The sequence below is a fragment of the Rutidosis leptorrhynchoides genome, chromosome 3, assembly GCF_046630445.1.
Source record: "Rutidosis leptorrhynchoides isolate AG116_Rl617_1_P2 chromosome 3, CSIRO_AGI_Rlap_v1, whole genome shotgun sequence".
NCBI classification, from domain to species: domain Eukaryota; kingdom Viridiplantae; phylum Streptophyta; class Magnoliopsida; order Asterales; family Asteraceae; genus Rutidosis; species Rutidosis leptorrhynchoides.
The window spans coordinates 400,284,191-400,297,738 of NC_092335.1; the positions used below are offsets into that span (position 1 = coordinate 400,284,191).

Genomic DNA, 13,548 nt, shown 5'->3' on the forward strand with positions numbered 1-13,548 from the left:
TCTGCTATCAAAGAGTTAAACCTAATGAAGGTTTGCTTAAGGGTTTCATTCTTATAGGCAAAGAACATTTCATATTCTCTTTTAAGAGCAATCATCCTGTTCTGCCTAACTTCTCCCATACCCTCATAGGTGACATCCAGGTAGTCAAGCATAAGCTTAGCATTTTCTTTTCCCTTGATCAGTTTGAACAGTGGGTTAGGCAAAGTTATGGCTAACAGGGTTCTGATTTTAGGGTCAAGACCAACTCGACGTTTATCCTCATCATCCCATCTAGAGGGAGTGAGAATAACCTCTCTGCCAGGGATGGCAGGAGTGTCAGCTGTTGCTGGTGCACTACCAACTGTCTCAGTGGGAACAAACGGGCCATTTTTGGCAATTCCAGGCATGAGTGAATCCACAGACTCAAGATGGAGCATGAACCTTGCCTTCCAGGTTTCATACTCATCTTCATCAAACTTAGGTGGTCTGTTAGATGAGCCATTCTCAAGGTAAGCTGAGTTTGAATACGAAGCCATAAGAGAATTCAGATCCAAGATATTAATTATCAAGACTGAAGCTCTGATACCAGTTGTTGGTCCCTTAATAACAACAGGAGTATTGTAGAGGGGGGGTGAATACAATTCTTTTCTTAATTAACTAGTCAGTTAATCACGTTTAGTATTCTGTAGTAAATAAGATAGAGTCACAGGTAATTTTCAACTGTTATTCTTTATTGATTAAATCAGAAAGAATCACAACTATCCTTGGCGGAAATGATAGTTGGTTGATACAGATTACCTAGATTATAGCTAAGAGATAAACTAAAGCTATTACACGGTTTTGACTCTAACAGATAAACCCACACCACTATTTTTTACAATAGTGGATACTACAATATATATAGTAGTTCTATTAACTGTGTAATTAGTCTATTGTCCACTAGTACATTGGATGCTTTGTACTTGTGGGGACAATTGTGTCAGAAGGCGTGCTTTCCTTCTTTCCTCTTAGGTAGCTATTTGCTGGAACACACCCATTCGGTTTGGCACTACCATTTGATTTAAACAAATGGAATGTTGTGTTCCCTAGGTATGATTAAAGTATAACACATGTCTGCACATGCGTTCCACTTCTGCATTCCCACGTGGTCTTGTAAGGTCACTTGTCAGCCGCCGACTCCTGTCCTTTTCTGTTCAACTTTGTCTTCGACTTCTGTTGAATAGTGCGTTGATGTAGACCACTCTGGGAAACTACCATGCTTGTAATGGAGCATGGCTGTCTTGTGTTGTATGCTAATAACCAGACTTACTGGTCCTTCATATGCTGAGTCACTTGATATTCTTGATTTGCTGGGTGCACATCCTGTGCTGATTCGAAGAATACATATCTACCTTGTGCTGATAGACTAGGCAGCATACTAAACACTCGACACAGCTATATTAGCTGACTATACATAAACAAACGTGTGCTGGCTGCACATAACACTTTAGTGCAAATAAATATTGTTTTGTCATAATTAAATCCTTAATTATTTTGGGGACTCAACATATATATATATATATATATATATATATGATTTGGAACAATAATAAATCTTGTCGTACTAAGCAATTACGTGAGAATCTCAACTAGTATGTACCACTTGGTTAATTCATATCACTAATATGCTATGATGTACACCCTTCGCTAATGACTTAACAAGTGTTAATCACTGCTTCAGCACAATAAACTCCATTTCATAATAAATCAAGTATAACGATGAATGTATTGATTCATAACTTCATTAGCGAAATATTTCGCAACAATTATGAAATCTCTAAGATTTTGGAGATTATTTACTCTCGTTCCAAACCGCAAATCAAATGAGTTTAATATATATTAACTCATTAAATCCATGATTATATCTGAAGAATACATATATGAACGTATATCTTCATAAAGATTGTAAAAACTGTTAATTGTGAAAATATTTTAACGGGTAGGTAATACCCGAGAAATATTTACATCTCACATAAATACACTGTACATTCTTCAATTTCGATTCATAAATCATTAATTATACTCACTGCCTTCACTGTGATACACAATCATTTTCATACAAATTTAATTACACATTCTGAAATTAACATACCAGAATTCAAGTAAAGCTTTAGCAGGTGTTATCTTCCTAAAGATCACTACATTCATGAATTATATTCATTCGTATTCTATGATGAATTATCACATCAAACCACCGAAATTATCATCAACATCGCCTATTCGTTAACCATTAGATCCGTTGACGATTACAATTAGCGTTTAATCATCTAAAAAAATAAAATTTCTTGAAACCATCTCGGATTGATAACCAATGATTCAGATATGGTAGCATTAAATGCAGAGGAAACAAAAGAATTTTCCTCGTCATTGGAACTTAGAAATTCTGAGATATCACTGTATCTTTCGTTATAAATATCCTCTATATTTCTGAAGATATCTTTATAACGATTCTTGTCAGCAATTAATTATCTCTTTGCGATATCTTTATCACATCATAAAGGAAACTGTTTTAGTTTCTATATTCTGTAAAGTTCAAGTTTAAATTATGAATGATTTGAAGTAGTGTTGGGAATTGAAGCATGAGTTAGTATAATATAATGACGTCAGGCCAACGTGATTATATTACAGTAAGTCATGCTAAATTTTTAATGGAAGATGATGATTCATAGACTTTATAATCATCATTTGCCATGTTACACGACTCTTATCTATTTAAACTCTAAACATATCAAGAAAATATTTTTCTTGATAATTCGGTCTTTTCCGGATATTCTGGTAATATGACAAATCAAATCGTGCTATTACCTTTCCTTCTGCTTTGAATATCCTGATCATTCGAAACTTCATACCTACGAATTCTGGACCGTTACTTGCTTTACAAAAGCATGAAGCTTCGACATATAAGGGAAAATATAAATCCCGATAACAACACTGAAATTACAAACCGTGTATATCAATGCGTATAGCAATATAAAGACACGGGAGAACTAAAAACACAATAAATTCTAGAGCATAGTAGAAGTAAACAGACTCCTCTGGTGGGAGTTGGAAAAGAAGGATGATTGTGGCGATAACCAATATAATGTCAAAGACAAGAACTGGATTGAGCATATTAACAAAACTTTTGAAAGTATGAATTGAGAAAGAAAGTATATAAGTGGTGAAGATAATGAAACGGAAGAAGCTAATTTATAGCAAAAATTCAGACACAGCAATCGAGGCAATTCACCGCCTTTAATTAAAGAAAATCCTAATTTCTGTAATTACCGGAAAATCAAATCTTATAAAGATTTCGAAGATTTTTTTAATTCCTTGAAATCCGGAAATCAATCGTAACTACGACAAAAGTTAAGGCAAACATTTAATTTTCTCATTTACACTTTTACGATAGCTTCGTTTATACTCTTTCTATAATCGAATTACTTTATCCATATTATTTAATGTCGATAAAACTCTAATTCATCATTCTTGTTATAAAGAATGACGATCTCTATCAAATTTCATGACTATGATTTTCATGAACTCCTCTCTGTTTTGTCTGCTTAATATTGCAGCATAAACGCTCAAGGTTTTAAATGAGCTCAATATTATTCATAATACATTTCATGTATCCAATTTACTGAAATGACTTGCATAACATCATCATTTTGAATGATCTCTGCATTAATGATAAAATGCACTTCGTAGAAGAACCTATAGAGATTATGGTTTGTATGACTTAAACGCTTGAAACAAAATAATATTCTATCCTTTGGAAAACACGCAAGGCCCCGAACATACCTGGGAACGTGAAGACCAAATGAAACAGAAATATCCCCATCTCTTCTCAACCGCTATTGCATCCGAGAAGTCTACCTAAAACTTCGGGATGAAGTTTTTATTAACGGGGAGGTACTGTAACAACCCTCACTTTTTGACTTCTAAATTACTGAATTAACCCTAGGGTTGTATGTCTGACTATATGTATTAAGGGTTGTTATATACAATTAAATATTGACCGAATAGTAATTTTTAGTCAACAATGTACGCTTAAATAAATAATATATTATTAATTTATATAATTTGACATAATTTAACTAAACTTTGTATCACTTTTATTATTTAGTTAATGTATTATATATTTAACTATATAATAAATCCAATTATATATAAATGTAATAATATATACAAACTTACTAAAACTATAGTTTAATAATTAAAATCATAATTATTATTAAAAATACAAAATACCGAATTATTTATTATTTTTATGCAAAATTTGTATTTAATAATTAAATAAAACAAAAATAAAAAAAATAAAAATAAAATATTATTGACAAATATTCTTGGAAAAACATTAAATAAATTTGTTTATTTACATAAAAAAAATCCTTAAAATAAATAAAAAATAAATAAATAAATAAATAAATAAATTACTTTTTAATTAAAAATTTTAATGAAAAAACTACTTTTATTATTTTATTTTGTGCATTATCCCATGACCTAACATTTAATACTTTTTAATTTTAAAATCCCATTAAGAATTAAATATTTCTTTTTCTTTTAATTATTTTATTCTTTTTACCTAATTTTTTCAAGTATAAATACCCCTCATTTCTCATTCAAACTCACACTAAAATTTCTCTCATTCTCTCTTTGAAGAATTACTACTAGTAAGTATTCTTTTCTTATTTTTTATTTTTTTTACTTTTCACTTTTTACTTTTTACTTTTTACTTTTTACTTCGGTTATTATTTTTACCGAAATATGTAAATAATGTTATAAATTATATGCAATTAAAAATAAAATAAATAACATGTATACACTATTACTATTACTAGCACCTATAACCTACTACTTATATTGTAACATAAAAACATTTTGGGATATGTATTAGAGATGTATAGATCTTCGAACTTTCTTGACGAATGGTTTCTATGAGATTCTAGGCAGAGGGTTTGGATTTCCGATTTAAAGGGTCCTATGACTCAAGCCCCTAGATCTAAATTAGCCATTCGAAGGGAAAGGGGTGATTGGAAGCTTATCTAATACGACAAGTATCCTAAAATGGAAAATACTGATAAAAGTAGAAACTCTCTAGTCATAGAAACTTAGTAAAATAAGAAACTTTCTAAAAATGGAAACTTTATAAAAATAGTAACTTACTAGGAATAGAAACTTAGTAAAACAAACTATACTTAAACACATACTTAAACTTAAACATGGGCAAAACACTTAACTACTCTTAAATGTCAATAGGTTGACTTTCCTGCTCACTCGTTCAACTCTTTATTCCGAGGAATAACACTCTCTCTACATACTAAGGTGAATTCATAGCCCATCTTTAATTGCTAGCAAACTTACTTACTTTTACTTGGGGTGAGACACATGCTGTTTTTACTTATTACACTTTAGACACAAGTACCAAACTGTTAAACTATGCTATACCCGACTATGTCCGACTAAGTCCCTACAGTGATATTTTTAATTGCTGCGGCATGCTTAATTATTGGGGGTAGGCCTATCGGGAGTAACGTCCCCGATACATTTGACCAAGTCATTGTATTACTTAATAATGAAATTAAACCGACAAGGACAGACACAACTTGTCATGGGGCAAACTTGAACGTTTAGTCTAAATATCACGCATTGGCATAACTTTTTGATCCTGCGGGAGATCAACTTTACAAACTAAATCTTGTGGTCTAAAACAACGACAAACTTTTTGTTAAACCTATGAACTTCACTTAACCTTTTTGGTTGACACTTTAGCATGTTTTGTCTCAGGTACTGTTTGATTCAAGCTCTTATACTTACTGCTTATGTGATGCTACTTGGACATAGGATCAAGAGATATCACATTTATTACTTCTGCATGTGAACATTTACGATATTGTTATTCCTGTCATTGTAACGATATTTCATTTTCCGCTGCGTACTCATTAAAGTTAAATTCATCATTTAGTATTGTTCCCGTTTATTATAATATGTTGGTATGTTTTGATATTAGTGACGTTCCTTCCAGACCCTATTGGGAGGACGTTACATGAACACTTTGCGTCTGCAAAGGGATTGAAACCGTGGTACTATAAATAGGTACCTGACCGCAGCATACCACATGCGGGCCTACTGTTTCGCTGCTAGTGCCTACCAAGATGACCCTTGGATCCACCGAGGAAAAATCCAACCACGTGGTTGTGACTGGCGAGTTTGCCCTTGGCGGTGTAATCCCATCTGGATATATCGGCTTATACCTCTGAAAAGGCTCGCCGGATACAGGCGGAGGATATGGCGCATATCCCGCCCCCGTAGCCATAGCTTGCGTCTGCTGATTACCAGACGGCGTGTTTTGATTATCTGTTTGAGTACGTTCCGATGAGTCCCCGGAAGCCATGATACTGTTAAAGAAAAAATTCAAACAATTTTGTGAATAATAAGCCTTATAATTCAAAACATTAAAAGAAAAAACAATTAAACATATCTTGAATTAGTTCGGCTCTCAATGAAAGCACCACTTGATCATGCATATTTTTACCATAGGGTTAATATGCCTGTTCAATATGCAAAAGGGGGGTTTAAGGATCTTAGAACAAGGCTCTCTGGTCCGGCTACCGTGAATAACCCTGGCCGACATGATGATGTCGGCGGGGTGGCCAAGGGATTAAGTCCACCTTTGATAACGTTCGTTGATCAGAAGGCCCCATAATAAAGGCTGTAGGTGCTAGTCGACAAAGAACTAACCTGTTAACCTTGAGAAGACGAGATGATGTTGGTTACGTAAGATGCGTGATTGATGATTGTTACGTAACGTTGTTGTGTTGTTAGAATGATAATAAGGGTTTGTATATATAGGCAAACCCTAATTCTAGAACCATCCGAGATAATGGTAATCTCTTCCATAACCAACTCCCCCGAATCACGGATATAATTATGGAAAATATACTTACTTGAGGACCAAGTAACCGCCGTACCAGAAACATAGGCATTCGATACGAATCCGCATGCCGCATACCGCATACAAAGTACACACATACGTATGCCAGCGAGTGCCCGCATATGTATGTATTGCGCATCCGGGTTGCGGTATCATTATAATTGTAAGTATTAATTCGTGGATAAATTAACAAAAAGTCTCATATATTCACGGGTCGGGTTTTACCCGCGACCCGCCCCGACCCGTCGACGGACATAAATTTTTACCCATACCTAGGAGTGTTCAAAACCGGATATCCGAAAATTCGGATATCCGAATTTCGGATATCCGAAAATTCGGATAGTGAATTTGGTCATCCGAAATCCGAATCCGAAATTTCGGATACCCGAAATTCGGATATCCGAATTTTCGGATTCGGATATCGGATTATCCGAAAATCCCAAATATATACAAATTGCAAAATAATACTCAGCTGAAATACTGAAACATATGCCAAGGTTAGAAAATGTAGAGACTTTGAATCCAAAATACTCCGTATATGTTAGTATAATCTAAGACTAAACAAATTAATTAGTTACAGTATTTAGTTAGGCATATAAATAAAATAAATATAAACACATATTCATTCTTTTGATTCAATATACAAATTAACTTGTTTAATTTACGTAAGTTTTCATTCTCCCGTGGGAATCCATCAATGGTGGACCCGAGATGCTTGCTTTTCAGCCTGAAATCAACCAGTTGTTGAGTCTCATCATCTACACATTCTAAAGTAACAAGGAGATATATCTTGATTCACATACAATTGAAAATTTCATACCTCCAGTTGTTGAGTCTCATCATCAAATGATTTCATTCGATTGATTGGAGAAGTCGGAGAAGTATAAAGATGAGATTAAGGCCGATTGATCGGTTCAGAAGATGAGATGAAGGAATAAAGAATTAAAGATCGGTCGAGTCGATTGATCCGTTAATACTCCGTAGATTTTTAGATCTAGGGTTTTTATTTCTTTTAGTTACAGCCCACTACAACCTTTATTTATTTTATCCTTTTAGTTAAAGCCCATTATACCTTTTAGTACAGCCCATCTAATATAAAACATAAAACATAAATATAATTCTACAAAGTATATTTATTTTCGGATATTCGGATATTCGAATATCCGAAATTTTTAAAAATTTCATCCGAAACCCGAATCCGAAAAATCGGATATCCGATTTTCGATATCCGAAAATTCGGATATTCGATTTTTCGGATATTTTCGGATCGGATTTTCGGATAATTCGGATCGCGGATTTGGATATTATGAACACCCCTACCCATATCCCTGCCCGCGGGTAAGATTTAATGATATTACCCGTCCATCGTAGATCGGGTACCCGCGGATCACGGGTTTTTTCTCCCATCCCTAAACCAAAGCAAAGCATACGCAAAATTATTATGGGCCTATGGGGGGTATTTAGTAATTATTGTCAAAGTATAAGGACTAAATATACGTCATCAGTGAAGTACTAACCAAAACGCAGGAAGTTCCTACAATACCAGTTTATTCAACATCCTAAAATTACAAACAGTTGGTAAACCCTAAGTATGTTTCTCACCTGTAATTCGATCGAGTTCTTGTCGGCTCACAACTAGCCAGTTAGTTATATGATTTTTTTTTTTTTTTTTTTTTTTTTTCACTTTCTCTCAATTTTTACATTTAAACGACTTAATTTAATCGGAGTGTTCGCTCCGCTTGATTTACTTGATTGAGTTTTATTACCAGATTTGTTGTTAGTTAACCCTACTTGATTAATTTTTGCACGTGTCTAAATTAATTGAAGGAATACTCATTTCCCTGACAGAAATCAGGTTAGGGCTCTAAATACCAATGGTTCAAATTGGGTATTTTTAGGATTTTTTTTGTTTATGTGTTGGTATATAAAATCTTCATTAGCTTGTACCATGTGTTTGATTGATCATCATTGTTTTTCTTAGTTACATGATTAAGTTTTTTTTTTTTATTAATTATTTTTCAGATGTGATTTGTTCATCGATTTGTTCGTTTCATACATTACAAATTTAGGATGGAGGAAGAGATGATTTCACTATCTAATATCATGCCAGTGGAGCTTGCAATTAAAAGGGAGCTAGAATATCGCAAGAAGATGGAATCTTTAAATAATCATGGTCAAAATGAATTTCAACCTCTCGTACTCGGACAGGTAACTGTTTTTCATATTAAAACACATTAGTTGTGTGTTTGGGAGTGACAAATCTAGGATTCAAACTAAGGTGGGTCTAATCTAATTGAAGTAAGGAATTGATTGTGTCGAATGGGTTAGGTTAGGTTAGGAGTTGGGATTGGTTAAACGATTCAGTTGTTGGGTACTTTACTCTTAACTCTTAACTCTTAAACGATTTAGACATTTTCATGTTTTTATTTATTTTCATTTCTACAACCATAGTAACTCTTCGTAATAAGACTATTATAATAAGGTGTAATATTTAAAATTTTATAGTTTTTCTAATTTGTTCCAGTTAAAGTGACTTTTGTAAAAAGTATATTGAACATAACTATGCTAGCCTTTGCAATGGTTGATAAAGTTTATATTATTGTATTATAAGAAAGCTTCACTTTGTTGAATATTTATACAGTAATTCACATTTAACTTAATTCAAATTTTCAAGACCAGTTCCGAAATGCTTTATAATATGTTGGAGATTATAGAAAGATAAATAATAATGTATAATACAAGACATGACCAAACACGAGTTGATTTTTTTTCTTCTAGTTGCTCCATTCCCGTCACGTTTATTGAGCGCCACTCTCTTCCCACCACTCTATTGCCATAGTTACTATTTTTATTATATTTTGTTCTTCTTATTGTTATTAAAATTAAATCAAAAGTAGATAGAAATCTAAAATTGCAGATAAAAATTTTCTTGCCAAACGAAATGTATAATAATTGTTACAACAACTCCTTGCGTGCTTTTTCAAAATATTTTGACCCTAGAAATCCACGTTGTAGGGTTCATCAACGCAAGCCAGTGATATCAAGTTGGCTCCTAGTAGCTCCAAAAAGGTTCTTCCGACGCTGCCGTTTTCTTCGAACAGCCAAAGTTATCAAGAAAAAGTTGCGTTTTCTTGCAAGGCTTGTGAGATGACATTTGCTACCATTTTTCACCTTAGTAGTCACATTGTAGGTCGAGAACACAACGTTAAAATATCTCAAATGAAGAAGAGTAGAGTCGCGATTAGCAACCCGATTTGGTGTGAATCGTGTGGATCTTCATGTTCAAGTTTGGACGAAATGGAACGTCATCTTAAGGGATCAAGGCATAGATCATTGGACACAGATCGTACCATAAACCGTAAACGCAAAAAAAGATAAATCACTAATTCATGGAACCCAAAATTTCGTCACAAATATTAGTTTATAGATATGTTATTCTTCTTCATATATCATTAAATTTGTAAGACCTTGATGCAATTTGCTAGCTTCTTTGATGAGGATTTTATAAAAATGATTACCAATTCAACTTATTCCTTATTTGTATGTTGATTTTCTTTTTTGTTAAATAAGATTTTTGCAATTTTATTGGTGTTTGATGCTACTTGTGTGAAAGTAGATATTTTTGTTTAGTATATTAGTCATGATTTTGAATTTTAGATAGATTGAAGTGGTTCGATTGCTGGGTATGATTTTTTTGTTTCAAATTGCTATTTCTTATATATAGGCGCCGGTAACTGAAAGTCAAACAGTGGTTGACCGTAAGCGAAAAGTACAACCCTGCAATGCACAAGACTCTCGGATGGTGCAGTCTTCCACAAGGTTCGTTTGTGTGGTCTGCCGTGTGGCCTTTGCTACTGCGTTCCATCTAAGGATGCACGGGGAAACTTCTGCACATAAAACCAAAGTTGACCAGTCAAGGAATGCAGGCGAGGGCATCGGTAACCCTTTTTATTGTGAACTTTGCGATATTATGTGTTCGAGCGGTAGGGTTATGGAGTATCATGTTGCTGGGTTCAAGCATGTTACAAATCTTCGAGAGTTCGAAGAAGCAAAACGGGCTAGAATTCAGCTAAATCTAGCTTTAAATCGCTGAAGTTATGTTGTTTTTTGTATAGTAGCCTAGTAGGTAGTACCCATTTTGCCTGTTGGATAATTGGTTTGGGTACGCTTATGCAATAATGACTTGTAACTTATTTATCAAATGTTGTACCTTGTTTATGGGTTGCTGTTGGTCTTTTGTTAATGGGAAAATGAAGACTGTTTTTTCCTTGTGTTAAGTGATATGCTTGAGAACTCAAGTAAAACATAAAACATTAATCTTAAGTAAACATTTTTCTTTTCATGTAATCAATCGATAACGAAAGTGCTACCAAGTCTACAAAAAGTACAACTACATCAGAAAACTCTCATTCTATTCCGGCTTTCTTTTTTAATGCCGCGATAAACTCATCTTTTTCTTGCGGTGTCATCCCTTCAGCCGAACAGTCACCAACTCCCCATTCTGCTCCTCGTATGCAATACTTGTCTTGAATCGCTTGTTTGTTCCTATAAATATCCCACAAAAACCGATCACAAAATATTCAACGCAACATACAAAATAATACAGGTTCCAGGTGCGAATCATGAGCAGGTGTAAATTTATTCACAAAGCGAATTGCCTTATTTCAGCCACGGAGGTTTACCATTACGACTTCGGGAAATTCGCAAAACAAGTCACCTCGAAATTAGTCAGTTCACATTGCGAGTTGAATCACTTAGGCCCGAAAGGGAAAAAAAAGACGTACAAAATACAACTTTGAGTTTGTTGACATGTAAATAAATCATGATTTAAGATTGAAGCTCCTTGATCATTCACAAGTTATATTTGATGAGACCTAAATAAATAGGGTCTTACTTCTCTTTGTTTAATCTGGATCTTTCTAGCAGCTCCTTAAGCAGGGGTGACTCTTTAAATCTAGCATCATTTTCTGCATACCTTTTCTGATTTTCTTCTGAAATCAAGCATGATAAAATTTGCATTATATAATGTGACTGAACATGTGATATGAGTTATTAAGAGATTCTAAGAAGTATACGATATGATACCATTGAAGCGAGCGAGAGAATCAATCTTTGGTAGTTCAGGTCCAGGGACTGATTCCAGTCCGGAGAATCCCGAAAGTATACCGGCATGAGCTTTAATTATCATCATCATCATTATCATCAAAACGGTTATGGTGCGTTTATAAAACATAATGATTAATAGCTAAATTTATTCATAGGTTTTGATTGAATTTGAATCTTAATAAAAATAATATGTTTAATAATCATTCTGAATGAACTCAGTGATATAAAATCTATATACTAATCTTATCTTATAAATGAATAAATAAACGAATAAAATTGTATGATAATTGTCTGTATGTAATTGAAGGACGATATTAAATAAAATGAATGTGAGGAATGCTTAAAAGAGTATTTCAACTCTAAATGGTTCAAAACAGATTTAAGAACGATTTAGCTTCATTTGTATGTCACAAACAAATGCTCTGAGTATTGAACGGTTCAACATTCTGTGCTACATCATTGAATCAATTTACAGGCAATCAAATGCACCCTTAGAAGCGGAAATACAAACAAATTAAAATCACATATTACTACTATCGACAGTATAAATATTTCGTTTCAATTCAGACTTGAGTCCACAACCTATAGGTTAGTAACATACAGCCAGGCCAAGGAACCTTTAATGGTTAAAATATGTTGACGGGTCAATCTAACCCGTTAGGGTCGAATCGATGTAAAGAGAAATGGATATACCTGGGTATGGGGAGAGAAGTAGAGTCATTGAAGCAGCAAGAGGAAGTAGAGACATGTCAAACCAGCTTCTTTTTTGGAATGTTAATGTTAATGGTGATGATGAATGTGAGATACGATTAAATTGGTTTCGAGATGCAGCGGTGATGGTAGGGGAGAAACAAGTGTGGGATGGAAGTCCTAATGAAGAAGAAGAAGAAACCATGGTTGCTTCTTCTGCTCTTCCGTTTGTTTGTTAAATGGAAAGAAGGATATATACATTTTAGTGGTGCATCTTCAAACTAGATAATGAAGCAGAGGGAAATCATTGGTTCTTATTGAAATATGAGGTGGCTTGTTTGCTTTGGTTGATTTAAAACTTATATACGGAGTATATCTTTTCTAATTTTATCTTTTTTAACATTTTAATTTTCTTTCTACACTTTTTTTTTTCGTTGATTTAAATTACATGTTTTTATTTTTTGTACTTAACTACGCCCATCGTCCCTAAAGGTTACTATTAATTTTATCCCGAACCTTAAAGTTTCAATTTTGCATGGTAACCCCTAATATTTACATTTGGTTTCATAGTGATCCTCAGAACTAACTATATATGTTAGTTTGTATCACGTACATTATAGACGATGGTGTAATAGTCATTTGTGTTACTGTCTATCATAAGACAAATACTATTCGTTTCCAGCATTAAAAATTGAATCACATTCAAGTTTTCAATCTTAAACCCTAATCTGCAGATTACAAATTTACAACCCTCCTTCTATCGTCCATAATTGATTTACAAAATAGTTAATGTTGATGTAATACAAAGTCAATACTAAATG

The 13,548-nt window shown here is 33.6% G+C and overlaps 2 protein-coding genes across 4 annotated transcripts; one reads left to right on the forward strand and one right to left on the reverse strand.

The window, feature by feature from the left end:
- Positions 1 to 8,449: 8,449 nt before the first annotated feature.
- LOC139897730 (uncharacterized) lies at positions 8,450 to 11,208 on the forward strand. Of its 3 annotated transcripts, none has more exons than XM_071880420.1 (3): positions 8,450 to 8,571; positions 8,951 to 9,139; positions 10,656 to 11,207. In XM_071880420.1, exons 2-3 carry the CDS (start codon positions 9,002 to 9,004, stop codon positions 11,022 to 11,024), a joined length of 507 nt encoding a protein of 168 aa, XP_071736521.1. In that variant the 5' UTR covers positions 8,450 to 8,571; positions 8,951 to 9,001; the 3' UTR covers positions 11,025 to 11,207. The 3 variants fall into 3 exon arrangements, with proteins under 3 accessions (XP_071736521.1, XP_071736523.1, XP_071736522.1); XM_071880422.1 differs by lacking the exon at positions 10,656 to 11,207 and adding an exon at positions 9,947 to 10,528; XM_071880421.1 differs by having other exon boundaries at positions 8,453 to 8,572; positions 8,999 to 9,139; positions 10,656 to 11,208.
- Positions 11,209 to 11,230: 22 nt separating this feature from the next.
- Positions 11,231 to 12,932, reverse strand: LOC139901364 (uncharacterized). The gene is made up of 4 exons (XM_071884086.1): positions 12,731 to 12,932; positions 12,017 to 12,106; positions 11,826 to 11,922; positions 11,231 to 11,476 (listed from the first exon to the last, which is right to left on the reverse strand). The coding sequence occupies exons 1-4, from the start codon at positions 12,930 to 12,932 to the stop codon at positions 11,338 to 11,340; spliced, it is 528 nt and encodes a 175-aa protein (XP_071740187.1). The 3' UTR covers positions 11,231 to 11,337.
- Positions 12,933 to 13,548: the final 616 nt, after the last annotated feature.